At 43.0% G+C, this 23,229-nt stretch overlaps 1 protein-coding gene across 1 annotated transcript in view; it reads right to left on the bottom strand.

The window, feature by feature from the left end:
* The window catches only part of si:dkey-256h2.1 (uncharacterized protein LOC337520 homolog), a 151,453-nt gene that overhangs the window by 106,550 nt on the left and 21,674 nt on the right, over positions 1–23,229 (bottom strand). Inside the window, exon 3 of the mRNA XM_055649926.1 lies at positions 12,870–13,048. Within this exon, the coding sequence (XP_055505901.1) occupies positions 12,870–13,048 (179 nt within the window). The remainder of the gene's footprint in view (positions 1–12,869; positions 13,049–23,229) is intronic.

The following is a 23,229-nucleotide window of genomic DNA, read 5'->3' as shown; positions in this document are numbered from 1 at the left end:
AAGCCTTACTTTGTTAGTTGATGATTGGTTGAAATTTTAAGCCTTGTCCGGGTTGTCTGAATCTCAAGGCACATGTTGCATTATTCATCTATGTTAGCTTCCTTCTCGAAGCCTTACCAGATATAATGTATTAGTTATGCCCCTGTCTCACTTAGGAAACCTGAACGGAAACCTCTGGAGGCTTTGCGTCCCACCCAAGGTTTCCGTGCGGTTCCCGGAGGTTTTTGTCAGTCTCCCTAATGGTGGAAAGTGGTTGCCACTTCTTCTATGTTCCGGCGATTATTTAAAAAAATTAAAAACCGCTGCGACTAAAAATAGGTTGCCGTTTTAAAAATCGTTAATTTTTTAGTTGAAGCCGGTTGCGATGCTAGTTGAAGGTTTGCCGGAGGTTGCAGGTAGTGGAAGGTAAGACCTTTTTTTCACCCAGTTTTATTCCACCAGGGAGGTCTTACCTTCCACTACCTGCAACCTCCGGCAACCACCTTCAACTTGCATCGCAACCGGCTTAGACTAAACAATTAATGATTTTTAAAACGGCAACCTATTTTAAGTCGCGGCCAGTTTTGAATTTTTTGAAATAATCCCCGGAACATAGAAGAAGCCGAAACCACTTTCGACCATTAGGGAGACTGACAAAAACCTCCGGGAACCGCATGGAAACCTTGGGTGGGGCGCAAAGTCTCCAGAGGATTCCGTTCAGGTTTCCTAAATGGGACAGGGGCATTACTATGTTATTGGGTTGGGGAACTGTCCATCATGTACTATTGTATTCGATATGTGTTATTGGACTGTACAGAAACCACCCCCATGTGGTTCGGCCCCTCAAGGTTCAGGGACATATAAAAGGCAGACCCCACAAGGTCCTTTGTCGATCTTCTGGAAGAGCGCTTGGGACTGTTTGACCTTTTGGAGTGTCTCTGCTAGCAGATACAAGGATCAAACCCGTTAGGTGCTTAGGTATTGTATAGGGGAATTTGTGTTGTGTTATCCAAAATAAAGTATAGTTGCTCAAATGCTTGACTCAGTGTTTTATGGACTGAAACTAGACTGGGGGGGGAACTTAGAACAAGCTATTTACATATCTTATCCCTCAGATCCTTCTCCAGTAACTTGCCTACCACAGATGTTATGCTCACTGGTCTATAGTTCCCAGGTATAATGGCAATGATACACAGAAAAATCCAGTCCACACTTCCATTGTTAGCCATCAACAAATTATGAAATTGGGACACTCAAGTACCTTAATTCTCCAGTTATTGTGATAATTTTATGAATAATGAATCTATTCTTTTTCAAATGCTCCCAAAGATCTATCCTCTGTAACCATCTAATCCATAAATTCACCCTCTGCAAGCAGAAGTTAACATTCACCTTAATTTAAATAACCTCGTAACTATGTCTCCTTGATTAATGAAAATATCTCAACATACAAGCTATCATGCCCCTAAGGATCTTATTTGTTTCAATAAACTCCAAAGAATTTAGATCTAATTTCTTTAGCCACTCCTGACGGGGAACCATTTCATCCCAGGAATGAATTAGTGAACGGCTTCTGGACTTTTTCCAATCCCAGCATATTATTTCTTAAATAATGAGATCCAAGCTGTGCACAGTGTTCCCTGTAGCCACACCCATACCCTGTACCACTGTAACAATATTTTCTTATTTCTAAACTTTTATCCTCTTGCAATAAAGACCAGTTTATTGCCCTTGTAGCTATTTGCTGCAACAACGCGACTTCTGTGATCTGTGCACCATAACACATGCATTCCTCTATCCTTTGGTCAGCAGCAATATTTCTCTATTTGGCCAATAGTCAGTTCTTAGATTCCGCTCAGCAAAGTGCATAGCCCATATCTTCCCCATGTCTACTCACATGTACCCATGCAGCAGGTCAAAGGAATGCCATGGGAATGGAGGACATGATCTCATATGTGCCAGGGGATCCCCATACGATGATCTTTCAGTCCTGTACTGCGAGTGGACACACATCATACCAAAGTGCTGGTTGCTCAATGGATTAGTGATCACAGCATCCAACTCAGATATAATTTGTAAAGACTATAGACTATGAACAGACCTTCACTAGTGCAGAAACCATTATTTTAACCTTGAAAACTGAGATCGGAAGTGTGTAAGGTATTACAGTACAAACGCTAATTAAAATCTCAGATCAAGTCGAGTTTAGTAAAAGGGACATCATGAAAAAAGGGTACAATGAAGGAATGAGGTAAGCAAGCCGTAGATATGTAATGTGACTCAATGTATTAAACGGAACATAGAAAAATAGAAAATAGGTGCAGGAGTAGGCCATTCGGCCCTTCGAGCCTGCACCGCCATTCAATATGATCATGGCTGATTATCCAATTCAGTATCCTGTACCTGCCTTCTCTCCATACTCCCTGATCCCTATAGCCACAAGGGCCACATCTAACTCCCTCTTAAATATAGCCAATGAACTGGCCTCAACTACCTTCTGTGGTGAGAATTCCAGAGATTCACCACTCTCTGTGTGAAAAATGTTTTCCTCATCTCGGTCCTAAAAGATTTCCCCCTTATCCTTAAACTGTGACCCCTTGTTCTGGACTTCCCCCAACATCGGGAACAATCTTCCTGCATCTAGCCTGTCCAACCCCCTAAGAATTTTGTAAGTTTCTATAAGATCCCCCCTCAATCTTCTAAATTCTAGCGAGTACAAACCGAGTCTATCCAGTCTTTATTCATTTGAAAGTTCTGACATCCCAGGAATCAGCCTGGTGAACATTCTCTGCACTCCCTCGATGGCAAGAATGTCTTTCCTCAGGTTAGGAGACCAAAACTGTACGCAATACTCCAGGTGTGGTCTGACCAAGACCCTGTACAACTGCAGTAGAACCTCCCTGCACCTATACTCAAATCCTTTTGCTATGAATGCTAACATACCATTCGCCTTCTTCACTGCTTGCTGCACCTGCATGCCTACTTTTAATGACTGATGTACCATGACACCCAGGTCTCGTTGCATCTCCCCCTTTCCTAATCGGCCACCATTCAGATAATAGTCTACTTACCTGTTTTTGCCACCAAAGTGGATAACCTCACATTTATCCACATTATACTGCATCTGCCATGCCCACTCACCCAGCCTATCCAAGTCACCTTGCAGCCTCCTAGCATCCTCCACACAGCTAACACTGCCCCCCAGCTTCGTGTCATCCGCAAACTTGGAGATGTTGCATTCAATTCCCTCGTCCAAATCATTAATATATATCGTAAATAGCTGGGATCCCAGCACTGAGCCTTGCGGTACCTCATTAGTCACTGCCTGCCATTGTGAAAAGGACCCGTTTACTGCTACTCTTTGCTTACTGTCTGCTAACCAGTTCTCTATCCACATCAATACTGAACCCCCAATACCATGTACTTTAAATTTGTATACTAATCTCTTATGTGGGACCTTGTCGAAAGCCGTCTGAAAGTCCAGATATAACACATCCACTGGTTCTCCCTTATCCACTCTACTAGTTACATCCTCGAAAAATTCTATAAGATTTGTCAGACATGATTTACCTTTCATATATCCATGGACTTTGTCCAATGATTTCACCACTTTCCAAATGTGCTGCTATCCCATCTTTAATAACTGATTCTAGCAGTTTCCCCACTACCAACGTTAGACTAACTGGTCTGTAATTCCCCGTTTTCTCTCTCCCTCCCTATTTAAAAAGTGGGGTTACATTAGCTACCCTCCAATCCTCAGGAACTACTCCAGAATCTAAAGAGTTTTGAAAAATTATCACTAATGCATCCACTATTTCTGGGGCTACTTCCTTAAGTACTCTGGGATGCAGCCTATCTGGCCCTGGGGATTTATCGGCCTTTAATCCATTCAATTAACCTAACACCACTTCCCGGCCAACCTGGATTTAACTCAGTTCCTCCATCTCATTTGACCCCCGGTCCCTTGCTATTTCCGGCAGATTATTTATGTCTTCCTTAGTGAAGACAGAACCAAAGTAGTTATTCAATTGGTCTGCCACGTCATTGTTCCCCATGATCAATTCATCTGTTTCTGACTGCAAGGGAGCTACATTTGTTTTAACTAATCGTTTTCTCTTCACATATCTATAAACGCTTTTGCAGTCAGTTTTTATGTTCCCTGCCAGTTTTCTTTCATAATCTATTTTCCCTTTCCTAATTAAGCCCTTTGTCCTCCTCTGCTGGACTCTGAATTTCTCCCAGTCCTCTGGTAGGCTGCTTTTTCTGGCTAATTTGTACGCTTCATCTTTTGTTTTGATACTATCCCTGATTTCCCTTGTTATCCACGGATGCACTACCTTCCCTGATTTATTTTTTTGCCAAACTGGGATGAACAATTGTTGTAGTTCATCCATGCAGTCTTTAAATGCCTTCCATTGCATATCCACCGTCAACCCATTAAGAATCAATTGCCAGTCTATCTTGGCCAATTCACGTCTCATACCCTCAAAGTTACCTTTCTTTAAGTTCAGGACCCTTGTTTCTGAATTAACAATGTCACTCTCCATCCTAATGAAGAACTCAACCATATTATGGTCACTCTTGCCCAAGGGGCCACGCACAACAAGACTGCTAATTAACCCTTCCTCATTACTCAATACCCAATCTAGAATAGCCTGCTCTCTCGTTGGTTCCTCTACATGTTGGTTTAGAAAACTATCCCGCATACATTCCAAGAAATCCTCTTCCTCAGCACCCTTGCCAATTTGATTCACCCAATCTATATGTAGATTGAAGTCACCCATTATAACTGTTTTACCTTTGTTGCACGCATTTCTAATTTCCTGTTTGATGCCATCCCCAACTCCGCTACTACTGTTAGGTGGCCTGTACACAACTCCCACAAGCGTTTTCTGCCCCTTAGTGTTTCGCAGCTCTACCCATATCGATTCCACATCCTCCAAGCTAATGTCCTTCCTTTCTATTGCGTTAATCTGCTCACTAACCAGGAACGCTACACCGCCTCCTTTCCCTCCTGAATATTGAATATCCCTGGATGTTCAGCTCCCAGCCTTGGTCACCCTGGAGCCATGTCTCCGTGATCCCAACTATATCATAGTCATTAATAGCTATCTGCACATTCAACTCATCCACCTTATTACGAATGCTCCTTCCATTGAGACACAAAGCCTTCAGGCATGTTTTTACAACACTCTTACCCTTTATACAATTATGTTGAAAAGTGGCCCTTTTTGATTATTGTCCTGGATTTGTCTGCCTGCCACTTTTACTTTTCACCTTGCTACCTATTGCTTCTACCCTCATTGTACACCCCTCTGTCTCTACGCTCACACATTTAAGAAACCCCCTTCGCCCTTGAAGATTTTCTGCACTCTGTCCGTGACATCCTGGATCCTGGCACCAGGAAGGCAGCACACCATCCTCGAATCCCGTCTGTTGCCGCAGAAACCCCTGTCCGTTCCTCTCACAATGGAGTCTCCCACTACAAAGGCGTTGCCTGACTTTGGCCTTTTTGGTTTTGGCTCAACAGCCCTATTCGCAATGCAAGCCAGTCCGCCGCTCAGTGTAAAAACATCTTCTGTCCCGACAGCTTCTAAGTGGGTGAACCTGTTCACAAGAGGTACAACACCCGGGGACGTTTGCATTCCGTGCTTCCCTCCCTTTCTCACTGTCTCCCACCTTCTCTCTTCCAGTACCTTAGGTGTAACAATCTTACTGTAGAACTTGTCAAGGAACGCCTCAGTTTCTCGGACGAACCTGAGGTAATCCACTTGCTTTTCCAGTTCCCCAATACGGTCCTTCAGGAGCTCTACCTGGATGCACTTGTCACATTTGTAGCAGCCAGAGGCACCAGCAGTGTCCTTGACCTCCCACATACTGCAAGCATGACACTGAATCAGCTTGCCTGACATCTCCTTCTTTCGTCTCTCCCTCTGCAGTGTTTTGCGTAGCCTCCTCTCCGAAGACTCTCGAGCCAAAGACTCACAGGGCACTTCCCTCACAAGGCCGCTCCCTCACTGCCGCTCCCTAAGAGCAGTCTTGCTTATATTGACTGATAAATTGCCTAATTTACCAATTTACAAACCAAATTTCCTCAGTTTTCAACTGTTTTCCCCGCTCTGACTCACTTCTCTCCTCCCACTTGGGCTAGAGCCAATCAATGTTTTCTCTTGCTTATCTTCTCCTGATGTTGCTTCCAAATCTACAGCAGCTCTGAGTAAAGTCTGCCTGTGTTTTGCCTCTCCTTTTCAACTGTTTTCACCACTCTGACTCACTGTCTCTCCTCTCTCCTCCCACTTGGGCTAGAGCCAATCAGTGTTTTCTCTTGCTTACCTTCTCCTGCTGTTGCTTCCAAATCTACAACAGGACAAATAAATCAGTGAAAACAAATAGTTACATTTAAAAGTTTGATTTAAGAATTAACAAAAGATAAGTGTAAATTGGTAGATACATAACAAGTACTTTGCTTCGAAGTTTACAAAATATGTTGAGTGAATTGGTTAAAAAGGTGAGTAATATATCATAAAAGGATGTTGTATGAGATGGCAATTAAGTTAAAGCACAATTGCTAGAATTTAATGAGGGAAGTAGTGGAAGAAGTAAAGAAAGCTCAAGAAACTATATTTCAGGGTTCAGTGGGATAAGATATTTCCCGAGGATAGTAGCATGTCCAATGTGACAATTATCTTCAAGCAGAGAATGCTAACCTGGTGAATAAGAGGTCTGTTACTATGCTCGTGAGAACGTGGAACTGCAATTAAAGGTAGGAAGAAAATAATTAAAAGAGTGAACATGGAAAGAGAAAATGCCCTTGAAGCTAATGGTGCTTTTTTGAGATGACAGGTTTGATGGATGGGGAAACTGCAGTGAACATGCTGTGCATAATAGAATTGAAGAAAACATGCAAGTTACCTAAGGGGTTATTAGAAGACTATGAGAAGCTAGCAAAATGGATTGAAATTCCATTGGCAGGGACACAACAGAGTGAAAGTTGAGTATGTTTGTGAATGGTTGAAGTAATTAATAGTCTATAATACTAAAAGTCTGATCTTGACCACTTCCTGTTGTTCTGTATATTGACTTTAGAAAAAACGCTGCCACTTATGGCTGTGATTTTTGGCCATCTTACTCAGAGTTCCCCTCCGCTGCGCAAGCCAAGAGGATTTTTCACATCGATTAAAAATAAAAGAGTTATTAGTGTTTAAAAAATGTTGAGATTCTCTCTCCTGAAGGCCACACCCCTTCCGGAGGGACTATAAAACCCAGAAGTCTCAGTCAGTCTCTGCAAGATGGGGGATCGAGAGGGTCACATCTCTCAGTCTGAGCTGTGAATAACACTGAACACATGTTACGAAACTGTGAGTGGTTTTACAGACCTGTCAGTACCCCCAATGTGGGTTGAAAATATAGTTTGGAAATGCTAAAGCTGTGTTGCCTTTGGTTTGGAAATGCTAAAGCTGTGTTGCCTTTGGTTTGGAAATGCTAAAGCTGTGTTGTCTTTGGTTTGGAAATGCTAAAACTGTGTTGCCTTTGGAAATGCTAAAGCTGTGTTGCCTAATTAAAGTTGCCTTGCCTAATTAAAGTTGCCTTGTCCTTCTATATAATTAAAAGTTTAATCTTGACCACTTCCTGTTTGCGCTTTATATTGATTTTAGAAAAAACTGGAACACTGCCATGTACTGCTATGATTTTTGGCCATCTTACTCGGTCCCCATCCGCTCATCAGGTGCCGAGGATTTTTCCCATTGATGAAAAATAAAAGAGTTATTGGTGTTTTAAAAATGTTGTGATTCTCTCTCGTCAATCATGGTGAGAAGGGGGAAGGACTATAAGTACCCAGAAGTGTGGGCATGGCTCAGTCTCTGCAAGATGGAGGAGGGAGAGGTCACGACTCGTTGTCTTTAGTGGCCTTGCACCCTGCTCGAAATGGAATTTCAAGGAATAGCCGTGAGTCTACTGCCAGCCCACCAGCCGTGAGTGAGTGAGCTGCCAGCACCACAGGCTTGAGTGACTGAGCCGCCAGCCCAAGAAACCATTTGGCCCACAATGTCCATACTAGCCCACTGGAAACCAGTCCCCACACCACCCAACACCCATACTCCAGAACCAACCACCCCCCCCCCACTGGCCAACAATATTGGAATTGGAGCCCTGGAGAGGTGGAATATTGCGTTGGGTGACCAGCCCTCCCATGTGATGCTGGGACCCAACGGGTCCCACTTAGTCTAGTATTCCATTCTGTTCAGGAACTGCACTTTTACATTGAACATGATTGATCTGAGTAGAGGATTTGTGAGCATTGGCTCCAAATCTTAAAATAAGATCATAATAAACAATTATGACAATAAAAAGAAGAAATTGATAGTGGAATGGGCAGAAAAAAGTACAAAGGAAATCTGAATTGGAACATTTATGCAAAAGTAAATTTTACAAAGGAAATGGTTTGATTTTGTGGAAGGGCAATGGGATTTGAGGCATTCAGATTATAATCAGCAACTGAAGTGATAATATGACAAGGAAAGTTATGGAAATAGTCTACATATTTGATTGAATAGGAAGGAAAATCCATGCACACACACAGAGCACACCATAATGTTTGGGACAAAGAATCATCCTTTATTTATTTGCCTCTGTACTCCACAATTTGAGATTTGCAACAGAAAAAAATGACGTCATTAAAGTGCACATTGTCAGATTTTAATAAAGACCATGTTTATACATTTTTGTTTCATCATGTAGAAATTACAGCTGTGTTTATACATAGTCCCCCCATTTCAGGGCACCATAATGTTTGGGACACATGGCTTCACAGGTGTTTGTAATTGCTCAGCTGTGTTTAATTGCCTCATTAATGCAGGTATAAGAGAGCTCTCAGCACCTAGTTTCCTCCAGTCTTTCCATTACCTTTGGAAACTGTTAATGCTGTTTATCAACATGAGGACCAAAGTTATGCCAATGAAAATCAAATAAATCATTATGAGGTTGAAGTCCGCCCCTTCCTGCGCCATCGTGTCTTTACCCCCGCCCACGCACCCCCTCCCCCCACAGAGTATCCCTATCAAGAGAGCCCTGGACATGGGTAACCCAATATTTCTGTAAAGTGCGTGGGGAAGCTTTGTTACTCATCTTAACCCAGAAATAACTAAAAGAAAAATGTTAAAAACATACCTTACAGGGTATCACTTGTTTCCCGTTCGACCTGCTTTGTACCTACCACATAACTCGGATGAGAAAACAAAAAATAGTTTGGCCATGGAAATTAGTGTCTACTGGAAAGGGAAGTGACAAAGACTTGTGGATAGAATGGTGGATTATCAAGATTTAAGCAGCAAGGAGGGAATTCGAGGCAGCAGCATATTGTCAATTATAACCCTCCCGCGCAATATACCCTCACCTTTTTCTTTTATGAATGGGGATTAGTTCCCCTTTCTTCGGGGCCCGGAATGTTTTCAGAAAAAAAAGCAATATAGCCTCTTTTTGTCTTTTATGAATGGGGATTTATTTGCTGTTTGACAGCAGCTTACTTGCTTTTAACATGGTATTGGAAGGAGAACTTGCTGTCTTGTATGCAAATATGAGGTCTGAAGAAGGGCCCGGACCCCAAACATCGTCTGAAGAAGGTTACCAAAATGTTACCTATCCTTGTTCTCCAGGGATGCTGCTTGATCTGCTAACTTGCTCCAGCACTGTGTTCCTATTTTTGATAGCTAGCATCTGCAGTTCATTGTGTCTACAAGTTTAATTAACTTTGTTGGTTTTGACTTATTAGAGGGTTGGGCAACTCATAATTACAAACAGGATCTTACAAACTGCAAAATAATATTGTGTAGTAGACTATATAATACTATAATAAGCAAGTAGTGCATTTCTTGATCTATCATTAATCTTAGAGAATGACACAAAACACAATTTTCCTCCTTAGTCATGATTTCTAGGAAGTGGGGAACAAAAGAACTCCACGGGACTTCTAATGATATTTATCTGTCCGGCTCCTTGTTAGCAGATACACTGGGCCCAAAGCTTTCAGGAATTGACTTTATATGCCCATTCCTCTGGGTTTTAGCTCCATGATAGGAAGTCTATCTCAATAAGAACATATCCTTTCTGCCAATAACAATGACAACTTCGGGTCCAAGAAGCCAGTCCTTCATTTCAAAGCAACAAAACAGAATACTCCTAATTCACGGAATTTGAAATATATATTTCTATGTAAATATATATTATTGTAATTTTTTTTATTATTTTATTCACTTGTTAATTTCTTTTTTCAAGGCTTGGATCCCATTTTGTTCTAAAACAAGATGTCTCAGAGCTTTAAACCCGTCTCACGGTGAGAGTTGACACACGAGGTACCCCGAGTTAAAACTCGTGGCAATAACGTACGATTAACGTAGCTGTAACGTTGGAACTCGTGGACGCAACTTAGAGACTCGTGGCGCTAACGGCAGATACCCATGAAACTTGTCAACTCTTGAAATAAATCAAACATGTTTAAAGTTTTCCACGAGTCAAATTTACTCTTGTGGTTAAGAATTTAAACATTTTAATTTGTTGTAAGAACGTAGTGGCCCGTGCGTTTACCTTAGTGTATCGTGAGTCTACCATGGGAACTCTTTAACTCAGCAGGCAGGCAGCAGCAGATTGTCGCTCCCTTAAGCTTCCCAGGGGGTCGGGACGGGACGGGTTGGGAGGGAAAGTTGGGGGGGGGGGGGGGGGGGGGTTGAGGGGAAGAGAGGAGGGGGAGACAGATGGGGGTGTCTTCATTCACTGGGGGGGGGTAGGGGTGTGTGTGTGGTGTGTGTGTGTGTGTGTGTCCCTCCCTCCCTCACACAGGCTGCGAGACTGTCTCTGTGAGTGTGCCTCTCGCTCTCTATCTGTCTCTCTCCCCCTCTCTCCTTCCCACAGTCAGAGATCCACACTGTCTCTGTCTCCCTCGCCCCTACACACACACACACACACAGACAGAGGTACACACTGCCCATTGTGTGTGTGTTAGTGTGTGTGTGTGTGTCTCTCTCTCCCACACAGTTAAAGGTACTCCACGCTGCCTGTGTTAGTGTGTGTGTGTGTGTCCCACACAGTTAAAGGTACTCCACGCTGCCTGTGTGTGTTTGTGTGTGTGTGTGCGCGCGCGCACCTCTGTCTCTCTCACAGTCAGAGTGAGGTACTCCCCCCGCAGTCTCTGCGCGGCCACTCCACAGGCAGGGTGCATCTGCCACCCTCAGGCAGTCATACACGACTGCGGTGGCGGGCTCCATGCACAGCTGTTTAACTTCCCCCCCCCCCCCCCTCCCCCCAGTTGATTGTCGCTCCCTTCAGTTTCCCAGGGGGTCGGGATGGGACTGGAGTTGGGAGGGAAAGGTGGGGGGGGGGGGGGGGGGGGGTGGGTTAGGTGAGCAGAAGAGTGGGGTTGTTTGCAGTTGCAGAGGGAGGGGGCAAGGGCGGTACAGTTCCCAGTCTCGGCTCCTGTTCTACTGAGCGTGTGGACGTGGACGGGTGGCTTGGCCACCTCAACTCACGCCTGGGCACCAAAGCAGCTCAGGAGGCGAACCCTGAGCTCCGTCTCCCAACAATCTGATGTGCACATCCGTCCATATTCAAAGATTTAATCTCCTGTCTCCCCGCAGTGTAGACATGGCAGTAAGTTCAATTAAAATATATCAAACCTGTGTGTTTCAAACAAATCATAAATCTAACTGCTCTGGCACTGGATGGTGCGCTTTTTCCCTTTATAGGTCACATCAATAGATGCGGCCGCGCTGAATTCTATCTTTAAATCAAAGCCGCAGGATGGAGAGGTCTTCTTTAACACTGTTGCTTATTAAAACAGACCTTCAATCAGGATTGGCTCAAGAGTATTTTTGTGTAACCTTGGCTCAAGAGTAACTCGGGAGACGAACTTGGAACATCGCAGAAATGACAAGTAAACAGCAAACTTGTCATACCCGTGGGAACTTGGTTAAACTCTTGATCATACACTTGGGATCTCGTACACAACCATAAGTCTTTCACTCGAGGTACCTCGTGGGTCAGATCCTACCGTGAGACAGGGCTTTTAGGGAACCTAAACAATCCAGATGCTATTTGCAAACAGTTGCATTGCTAAAACCTTTTGGAAATTGAAAGATGCTCCAAGATTTGGAAAGTTTGGACTGTTGCATGCTCATGATTTAAAATACAAAACACCCTACACAAAAGGAGTTAAAAACTCAGCAGAAATTGGTGAAAATTGATCCATGCTGGTTCTTTCTTTGCTCATATTAGTGGTAGCCGGAACATTGGGCATACCAATCCATGGTTTGGTAAACCTTTTATTATAATCTGCAATTAAACTTGGAGCGCAGCAATGCAAATTCCTGACTGCACAGATGCATTGCCACAGGCTGCCTTTTGCTAGTAATTAATAAATCAGTTGCCAGGTCTTCCTAAATCCTGTGGACATTTATCAGAAATTGCATAGGTAAATAGATAATGTAATCAAGTAACAATTAACTGTGATTTTATTAAAAAGAGCATTTAGTAATAAAAAGTATTGTCCAGGCATATCGTTGTTGGCACATACCCAATAAAGCAGTGATTTGCAACCATTTCGAATGAAAACACAACTGGTTCATACTCAAAAAATATGGATACTCCATCCCACAAACACCTGCTGATATCATAAGCTTCTCTTTATGAGCTAGGGCTGTCCTGGGAGGTCCCAAAAAAATTTCACCAAGGCAAGTTGCCTTGTTATGTATGTGTTAACCAGGTATATGTTAATTTTCTAACACAATGGCCTTATTATTATTAAAATATCACTGAGCCTCTGTTATCCAGAAGATCATGAATCCCATGTTGAGAACCGCTGCATAAAGAATCTTACTGAAGGAAATAATTTTAAGTAGTACCTTTGTGAAGTATGAGCAGTTGCCTTCAGCAGAGACCAAAGCCACGGCACCTCGTACATCAGAGGTAATATTGCAACCATCACTGCCATCCACGAGAATATATGGCACAGATTTCCAGCTTTTCGTTAACCAGTCGTACCTCGCATCCAAACGTTTGCCGATAATCGTCAATTTCAAATCTGAAATTAAAACGTTATGAAACCGAATGTCACAGGTTGATACAGACTGCTTGTTTTTCTTATCAGTTCAATGAATATGTAAAAATATTGTCACGACTGGAATCATCCATTATCTAACAAAGCGGTAAGGTAATAAAAGGTTCCAAAATATAAACCAACTCCAAGTTAGATGAGGATAGAAAAAAAAGACATGAAAAGTCACAGGGTCAATGAGATCAGTTAGCTGAGTACGTGGCCCAAATATTGGTGCAAGAGAATTATATGTTTCTATTCAAGGACGTATTGATGGGAAAGAGAGAGAAAAAGAGCTCTTTAATTGGGTATGGCTTCACTTGAATCAGGTTAAGACATGTGTCATAGCTGAATGAAAAATTAGAGCAGTAGACCAATCTTTAAACTGAATAGTGCTGCAGAATGCTCAGCCAAGGGAAAAATTGGAGAACTAAAGAGAAAAGACAAGGGGATAGAGAAACAAAAGTGGAAAATAATAAACAGAGGCTACAAAAATAATGTACCTCCAACTGGAGAATTAGAAGAAATGGTACAAAGACCGAATTCAAGGCTCGCTGAAAACATGTACTGCAGTTGGTAGTTTTTTACAAAAAAATGTGCAACGTGTTGGGAGTAACTCAGCTGCTCAGGCAGCATGGAAGAAGAACGCGGATCGGTGACCTGTCGGGTCGTGACTCTTTTTCAGACTGATTGCGGGTAGGTGGGGGAGGGGGTAGGGGGAAAATCTGGAAGTTAGGATGGGCAGGACAAAGCCTGGTGAGTGATTGGTGGATAGGCAGAAAAAGCTGGAGTAACTCAGTGGGACAGGCAGCATCTCTGGAGAGAAGGAATGGGTGACATTTTGGGTCGAGACCCTTCTTCAGATCGGTGGATATAGGTGAGGGAGGAGTTTGGTTGGGCAGATGGGTTGGATCAGGGGCAGAGATGAAAAGACAAATGGTGTGACGTAAGGAGAAAAGAGGGACAAAATGTGAGGCCATAGGAAGGAGAAGGGGGAGAGGAGAAATAAGTGCAAATCCAGGCGAGGGCATACGGAAGAGAGGGGGAAAAAAAGGCAGCAAGGTTCTTTGTAGGTTAGTTGCCTAAAATTGGAGAATTCAATGCTCATCCTGTTTGGTTGTAAACTACCCAAGCAGAATATGAGGCGCTGTTCCTCCAGTTTGCGTATGGCTTCAGTCTGGCAATGGAGGAGCTCAGGACAAAGGTCAGTATGGGAAAGGGATGGGGTTAAAATGGTTAGCAATCAGGAGATCCAGGAGGTCTAAGCAGGATGAGCGCGTGTAAAGGATGTCACCAAATGCAGTAGATAAGGTTAGAGGAGGTGCACTTGAACCTCATATTTAAGGACTGCTAGGTTTCCTGTTTGATTGTGAAGGAGGAGGTATAGGGACAGGTGTTGTATCTCCAGCAGTTGCAGAGAAAAATACCTGGGGAGGGGGTGGTGTGGGTGGGAAAGGACGAATGAACAGAGGAGTTGCGGAGGGAGTGGTCTCTGGAATGCCACAAGGAGAGGAGAGGAGAGGAAGATGTAACTGGTGATGGAATCATATTGAAGGTGGCAGAAATGTTAGAGAATGGTGTATTGGATGCAGAAGCTGGTGGGATGAATGGCAAGGACCAGGAAAATCTCTAGCCTTGTTCCGCCTGGGAGGGATGGGGAGCGAGATCAGAAGTACAGGACACAGAGGAGACATGGATGAGGGATCTATCTATGACTGAACATGAAAGAGGACATCTAAGGTTGTAAAAAGGAAAGCCTCATTTTGGGAGCAGATGCGGCAGAGATGGAGAAATAGGGGATAATATCTTTGCAGAGGCAGGGTGGGAGAAGGTGCAGTCCAGATAACTGTTCGAGTCGGTGGTTTTATAGTAAACATCAGGTGATAGTCTGTCTCCTGTGATGGAGACAAAGAAATCACAAAAACGGAAAGAGGTGTCAAAAATAGTCCAAGTGGATTTGAGTACAGGGTGGTAGTTAGTGGTAAAGTTAATGAAATTAATGAATTCTGCACGGATTCAGGAGGCAGCCCCAATCCAATCATCGATGTAGCAGAGAAACAGTTGCAGGATGGTGCCAGTGTACGTTTGGAACAAGCTCTATTGGACTTAACCAACAAAAAGACAGGCATGCAAGTGCCCACAGCACACCCTTAACTTGGAGAAAATGGGAGGAATCAAAAGAGAATTTGTTGAGTGAGAGGCCAAGTTCTGCCAGGTGGAGGAATTTTGGTTGGGTCTCTGTTCGAGGAAGAGACAGAGGACTTTGAAACCTTCCAGGTGTAGGTGTAGAAGGACTGGATTATGCTATTGGTGACTTGGAAATGAAAGTTATTGAATAGTTGAAGGGCATGTGAAGTGTCTTGGATGCAATTCGGAAGCGACTGGACAAGGGAGGATAGAATAGAATCAAGGTATTTGGAGATGTGTTCTGTGGGGCAGGAGCAGCACAAACAATGGATGTGCAAAAGCAGTCCTACCCTGTGGTAGATTTAGGGCAGGATAGAGAAGCAGACAGTGCAGAGCTGGGGAATTATAAAGTTGGAGGCTGTGGAGATGAAATGACAAGAGATGTTGAGAGCGGTAACTGCCTAGGAGATAATGGCCAGTATTTATCTGTGGGGTCATGGTCAAGGGGTAAGAAAGAGGGGGTGTCCGAGAGCTGACTATAATTAGGCCCCGACCCAAAACATTGCCTGTCAATTCCCTCTACAGATGCTGCCTGACCTGCACAGTTACTCCAGCACTTTACCTATTATCCCGAGCAATAATCCCTACTTTGTGATGTTCCCATGAGGAAACATTCTCTTCACATCCAATCTGCCAAGACAACTTGGGTTCATTCAGAATTAAAATTAGGCCATCAGCCCATTGAGTCCACTCTGCCATTCAATCATGGCTGATCTCTGCTTCCGAATCCCATTTTCCTGCCTTCTCCCCATAACCCTTGATACCAGTTCTAATCAAGAATTTGTCTAAGTCTGCCTTAAACGTATCCATTGACTTGGCCTCCACATAAATGAGTTCCACAGATTAACTACCCTCTGATTAAAGAAGTTCCTCCTCGCCTCCTTTCTAAAAGAGTGCCCTTTAATTCTGAGGCTATGACCTCTGGTCCTGGACTATCCCACCAGTGGAAACATCCTTTCCACGTCCACTCTATCTATACCTTTCATTATTCTGTAAGTTTCAATGAGGTCCCCCCTCAACCTTCTAAACTCCAGCGATTTGAAGCCCAGTGCTGTCAAATGCTCATCATATGCTAGCTAACCCATTCATTCCTGGAATAATTCTTGTAATCCTCCTCTGGACCCTCTCCAGTCAGCACATCATTCCTCAAATATGGGGCCAAATCTGCTCACAGTACTCCAAATGCGGCCTGACCAGCGCCTTATAGAGCCTCAGCATTACATCTCTGTTTGTTTCTTCCATGTTTCAATCAAAGTTGCCTGATTCTTCTAAACCTACTGATAAAAGCTGAGTGTCCAACCTTTCCCCATAAGATGACCTGCTGTTTCAGTTTCTTGGTCAAGTCAACCCTCTCTGAACTGTTTCCAACTCATTGGCAGCCTTCCACAAACTTACACAGTATTCCAGACATCACTTTCCAATGACCAATCTAACTGAAGTATAATTTCCTCACATTTATATTTAATTCCCCTCACAGTAAATGATAACATCAAGTTTTACTGTAACTGCCTACTAATGCTTTGCAAATCATGCAAACGGATGCCCTAATCCCTTTGCATCAGAGCTCCTCAATCTATCACCAATTAAGTAATGTGCTCCTTTCAGAGACCACAAACGTACACAGTTTTACAGACATGACTTACCATTGTCCGAAATAATTTCCAGAATCATTTCCCTTAATTTATATTTAATTCCTCTCACAGTAAATTATAACGTCAAGTTTTACTGTAACTGCCTACTAACCCTTTTCAAATGATGCATAAGGATATGCTGGTCCCTGTGCATCACAGCTCTGCAATCTTTCACCATTAAATAATGTGCTTTATTTTATTTTTCCTGCAAAAATAGAATAATTTCAAATTTTACCCCATTATACTTGATTTGACAGATATTTGCGCTATCTTAATCCATCCACATCTCTTTCTCGTCTCTTTATGTCTTTTTCACAACTTACTTTCCAATTGTTGATTTCATTAACTATACTACCAACTTCCATCCCACCCTCAAATTCATTTGGACTATCTCTGACACCTTTCTCCTCTTTCTTGATATCTCTATCTCCCTCACAGCGGACAGAGTATCGACTGACATCTACTTCAAACCCACTGATTCCCAGAGGTATCCGGACTGCACCACCTCTCACCCTGCCTCACTATCTCCTACTCTCAATTTATCTGTTTCCACCGCATTTGTTCCCAAGATGTGGCGTTACATTCTAGGACATGTGAGATGGCCTCTTTCTTTAGTAAATGTGGGTTCCTCCCCCCCGTTGTCATAGATGGATCCCTCACCCGTGTCTCCTCTGTCACTAAGTTCTGGTCTCACTTCCCCTCCAACTAGCCAGAAAAAGGTTAGTGTTGACCTGGTCCTTGCCTTTCATCCCATCAGCCTCCACATCCACCACATCATTCTCCAACATTTCTGCCACCTTCAACTTGATCCCAACACCAGTCATATCCTCTCATCGCCATCACTTTCCGCCTTTTGCAGTTTGCTGCCTCCATACTCATCCCTTCGCACCCAAACCAAACCCTCCCAGGTACTTTCCCCTATAAGTGCATGCTTTATAACACCTGTCCCTGTACCTCCTCCCTCACATTCATTGGGACCCCAGCGGTCCTTCCAGGTGAGACTGAGGTTCATGTGCACCTCCTCTAACTTCATCTTCTGCGTCCAGTGTTCCCAATGTGGCCTCCTTTAAATCAGCGAGACCAAGTAAAGACTTGGCGACCCTTTCGCTGAACAGTTGCGCTTGGTCCACCAGGTCCTAATAGATCTCCTGGATGCTAACTCCCCTTCCCATTCCCATACTGACCTTCCTGTACACAGTGCCACCTCCATTGCCACAGTGAGGCCACACACAAACTGGTGGAACACCGCATATTCTGCTTGGGTAGCTTACAACCTAACAATATGAACATTGAATTCTCCAATTTTAAGGGAACTAAACTATAACCATCCCCCTTCACCCTTCCCTTTCCCACCCCCCTCTTCCTTGTGCCAAAGCTGGACTTGCACTCATTTTCCTCTGCCCCTCCCCTTCCTCTGGATTCACAATTCGCACTTCTATCCTTATCTCACACCTTTTGTCTTTTCATCTCTGGCCTTCGTCAACCCATCTTCCAATCAACCCTCTCTCCCCTCATCTGTATCTATCTATCATTCACCAGGCCTTCTCTTTACTGCCTCTTTCAGCTTTCTCCCTCTCCTCCTCCACAGGGGTCACAGTTTAAGGATAAGGGGGAAATCTTTTAGGACCGAGATGAGGAAAACATTTTTCACACAGAGAATGGTGAATCTCTGGAATTCTCTGCCACAGAAGGTAGTTGAGGCCAGTTCATTGGCTATATTTAAGACTGAGTTAGATGTGGCCCTTGTGGCTAAAGGGATCAGGGGGTATGGAGAGAAGGCAGGTACAGGATACTGAGTTGGATGATCAGCCATGATCATATCGAATGGCGGTGCAGGCTCGATGGCCTACTCCTGCACCTATTTTGTATGTTTCCATGTTTCTATGTTTCCACCACAATCAGTCTGAAGAAGGGCCCAGACTTGAATAGTCACCTATCCATGTTCTCCAGATATGCTGCCTGACCTGCACAGTTACTCCAGTCTTGTTTTACTTTTTACTTTCTATCTATGTATGTGTCATCAGCAAACTCTGCAACATTCCTTTTGTGCTTTCATCCAAATTGTACGAAGTTGAGGTCCCAGTACCGATCCTTGAAGCGTCGCATACATTTCCTCTTACCAACTTCTGATAGACTGGAGTATAGGCTCCCTAACAGTGTCTAATAAAGCTTTTCACTGTACCTCGGTCCACGTGACAATAAACTAAACTGAAATAATTACCTTAGCATCTGCCTGCTTTATGCAACAAGCTCTTCTTCAACTTTTCGCCTATCTAGAATCTCAACTGCATTTTTCTTTGCTGATGCTCCAGCAAATTATTCTTCCGTGGTTAAGATAGATGTAAAGTATTTGTTTAATACCTCTGTCTGTTCTCTGTCTCCTTTACCCACCTCTCCTTTCTACCTTATCAATATGAAAGGGAAAAAAAGTAGCCTAAGTTAATGATGGAACCTTGCAGACTGAAACAAGAGAAATTATATTAAGAAATTAGCAAAAAATATAATAAAATATCTTGTATTTTCATGGGGAAAAAAACAGAACTACATTTCTAGACTAAATGAGTAGCTCGATGAATTAGCACCTGTAAGTACTAATAATGGAGAAAGTAACAGGACTGAAAGATGCTAGATCTTGCTGTGAGAGATGTTGGTGCACTGAAAAGTTCGGGGGATTCTTAATTAGCCTGAAATTCATATCAAGGAAAATGGTGGAATCTACTATTAAATAGGTGGTAACAGATCACTGATTGGATTAGGCACAGTCAACATAAATTTATGAAAAGGAAATTATGTTTGACCAATCTGTTAAAGGTTTATTTTGAGGTTGGAGTTAGAAGAATAGATAGGCATTAGCACTTTCAGAAGGTATCTGATCAAATGTTACAAGGGAGAATTGTCATTGACTTAGATTGAATGGGAAATACAAGGGCTAATGGTGTATTAGAATAAATGGGTCATTTTGGGTTAGGACTCTAATATGAGAAGATGATGCAGGTTTTTCAGTGCTGATGTTCCAGCTATTCACAATCATTCACATTGATTTGGATAAGAGATCAAGTTTGACATCTAAGTTTTCTGATGATACACATTTCAGTGTCAGTGTGTTGTGAGGAAACCATAGAGAGGCATCATGGCATATGGATAGATGAACTAAATAGGTAAGGACACCCAGTCTGAAGAAAGGTCTCAACCCAAAACATCATCTATTCCTTCTCCCCAGAGATGCTGCCTGTCCTGCTGAGTTACTCCTGCATTTTGTGTCTATTTTCGATTTAAACCAGTATCTGCAGTTCTTTCCCGCTAAGGTAAGGACATAGTATGTTTATTGTCCATTTTAGTTGACTAAAAAGAGAAAGGTGGATTAATATTTAAATAGCGGATGATTGAAAATTATGGAGTCTAAAGTAAACTAATGTCCTTTCATGTGAATCATTGAAAATAAATATTCAGATACAGCGGGTATAGGAAGCGTTTAGGAGGAGAAATATTATATTGGCCTTGACTAAAAGAGGCTCTGTGTACAAGAATAGAGATTTAATCTTACAGACCCCTATTCAATTCTCCCATAAGGGTCTAGTCCAATCTACCTCATTGGGAACCTGCAACTGTAACGCTATAATGCTATAACATTATATTCTGCTTTCTGGTATTGTCTTGTTCTGCACTACCTGTTGCTACTTGTGCAGAGCTTGATTGTACTCATGTATAGTATGATTCAACTGGATTGCACATGAACAAAGTTTTTCATTGTACAGGGGACAATAATTGATTCATGATCCAGAATACTTGATACAAGTCTGCCTGTCCAGTAAAATGCCTTTTTTGCCGCAAGGCCCTGGGTCCTATGAACTTCCTAGCAATGAGCTCAAGAAAATAACATTAATTGGCATGCCATTTACCAACTACATATGCCTTCAACATCATAATTCCAGCACTCCCTCTGCAACTGCATCCTTGTCTTCCTGAGCCACAACACTGCCAACAGTAAGGAATGGTGACAAAACATCCTCCATGATAATTAGCACAGGTACCCATAAAAATCCATTGGCCAGCAATGGTTGCCTCGCCAACAGTCTGTCTGTCCCTTCATTCTTTGTGTTTTAATAGTATGTGTTAAATATATGTTTTTTGTGTTCTTTAGCTTGTTTTATGTGGGGGAGTGGGGGGGACTTTTTCTAATCTCTTACCTCGACGGAGATGCAATTTTTTTCCATATTGTATCTCCATCCGCACTGCGGCCCAACCGAATAGTTGGCGGCCTTTACTGGAGATTGACATGAGAACTTTAACATTATGGAGCCCGCGGTCATAGACTGACTTCGGGAACCAAGCGGCAGAAGCTTCAATCGCCCCGACGTGGGAGCTCCGATCACCGACAGCGGGAGCTTCGATCGCCCCGATGGATGGTACAACTGCCCCGACCGCGGGAGGATAAAAGGAAGAAGATTCAAGTTTGTTATCTTCCATCACTGTGAGGAATGTGGGGAATCTGCTGTGGTGGATGTTTATGTTAACTTTTATGTAGTTGTGTGTCTTGTTGCCTTATTTTCGTATGGCTGTATGGTAATTAACATATCACTGTACCTTAATTGGTACATATGACAATAAAAGGCCTTTGAAACTATGTAGACAAATGCTGGAGAAACTCAGCGGGTGAGTCAGCATCCATGGAGCGACGGAATAGGTGACGTTTTGGGTCGAGACCCTTCTTCAGAAACTATGTTCTCAGCCCCTTCATTATACTCCTAATCTCACGACTGTGTAGCCAATTTCTGCTCTAACTTCATTTACATGTTTTCAGATGACACCTTTGGGCTGGATACAAACAATGATGAGACAGGGTACAAAAAGGAGATGGAAAGCATAGTAATATGTTTTTAAGCCAACACCCACTCCCTCAATGTCAGCACGATAAAGGAGATATTTATTGGTTTTGGGAAATGTGGTGGTATATATAGCCTAGTCAGCAATGGTGCCAAAGTAGATATGGTCAAATTTCAAGTTTCTAGGCGCAAATTGAAGCTAGAGCCAAGAAGATGGGCAGCGGTAGAGTTGCTGCCTTGCAGCGCCGGAGACCCGGGTTCGATCCTGACTATGGATGTTGTCTGTACGAATTTTGTATGTTCTCCCCATGACGTGTGGGTTTTCTCCGGCTTTCATCAGTTTCCTCCCACACTCCAAAGATGTACAGGTTTGTAGGTTATTTGGCTTGGCATCATTGTAAATTGTCCCTAGTGCTGGGATCGCTGGTCGGTGCGGACTCAGTGGTCCAAAGGGCCGGTTTCCACCGTGTATTTCTAAACTAAACTACAGTGCATCAGTGCCTCCATTTTCTCAGAAGACTGAAGGGCCTGTCCCACGTTCACGAGTTATTCACAAATTCTTCCGAGTTTTGCCCTTGATTCAAACTCGCAGAATGTTCGTAACGAGTCCATAGGAAGTCGTAGGAGTTCGTAGATATACCGTAGCGGCTCTTTATGCCAGCCATAGGTACTCGTGGCATCCGGTAAGTTGGGACGTTTTTTCCAGCGCGATTAAAAAATGTCCACGAGTAAAAAAATTGTCAGGATGAAAGAAAGTACAACGTTTCACTCGTAAGGAGGGCATCGAAATAGTCGTGGGAATTCGTAGACATACCCGTAGGAGTTCGTAGGAGTTCGTGAACATAGTGGTGGAAGGTCGTAGGAGTTCGTAGATTACCACGATCTTGATTTTTTTTTACAGATATTTTAAACTCGGCAGAGGTTTTGAATTAAGTTGTGAAAGTGGGACAGGCCCTTAAGGAAGTTTAGAATATCCCTAACAACTCTTTGCAACTTCTACAATGCACAGTAGAAAGCATGCATCTGGCTGCATCAAGTTTAATTAGGCAGCAACTCTGACCAAGGAATTATAGAGAATTTTTGATGTAGCCCAATCCATCAGACAAACCACCCTACCATCGGAAAGCAGCTAATGTAATCAAAGACCTTTTTTCAACCCTTCAAGAAGTCATTCACTCTTCTTCCCTCGCCCACCAGGCAGAAAATACAAAAGCTTGGATGCCCATAACACCAGATTCTGGAACAGCTTCATCCCTACTGTTATCAGACTACTAAACAATCCTCCCATTAACTAGGGTGAAGTCCAGATTAGCTCATTGTGGACCATGCATGTTTTCTCTGTAACTGTAACACTTTAAAGCTACACCATTGTATTTTGCTTTCTGGTAATTTTATGCTCTGCACTACCTGTTGCCACATGTGCATGGCTTGATTGTACTCATTAATGTTGTGATTGGACTAGATTGCACGTAAACTAAGTTTTTCATTGTACATGTGTCAATAATAAACCAATACCAATGCCAATAAT

Source organism: Leucoraja erinacea, chromosome 2, assembly GCF_028641065.1.
Source record: "Leucoraja erinacea ecotype New England chromosome 2, Leri_hhj_1, whole genome shotgun sequence".
NCBI lineage: Eukaryota > Metazoa > Chordata > Chondrichthyes > Rajiformes > Rajidae > Leucoraja > Leucoraja erinaceus.
This window is presented reverse-complemented; position numbering and strand designations above follow the sequence as displayed.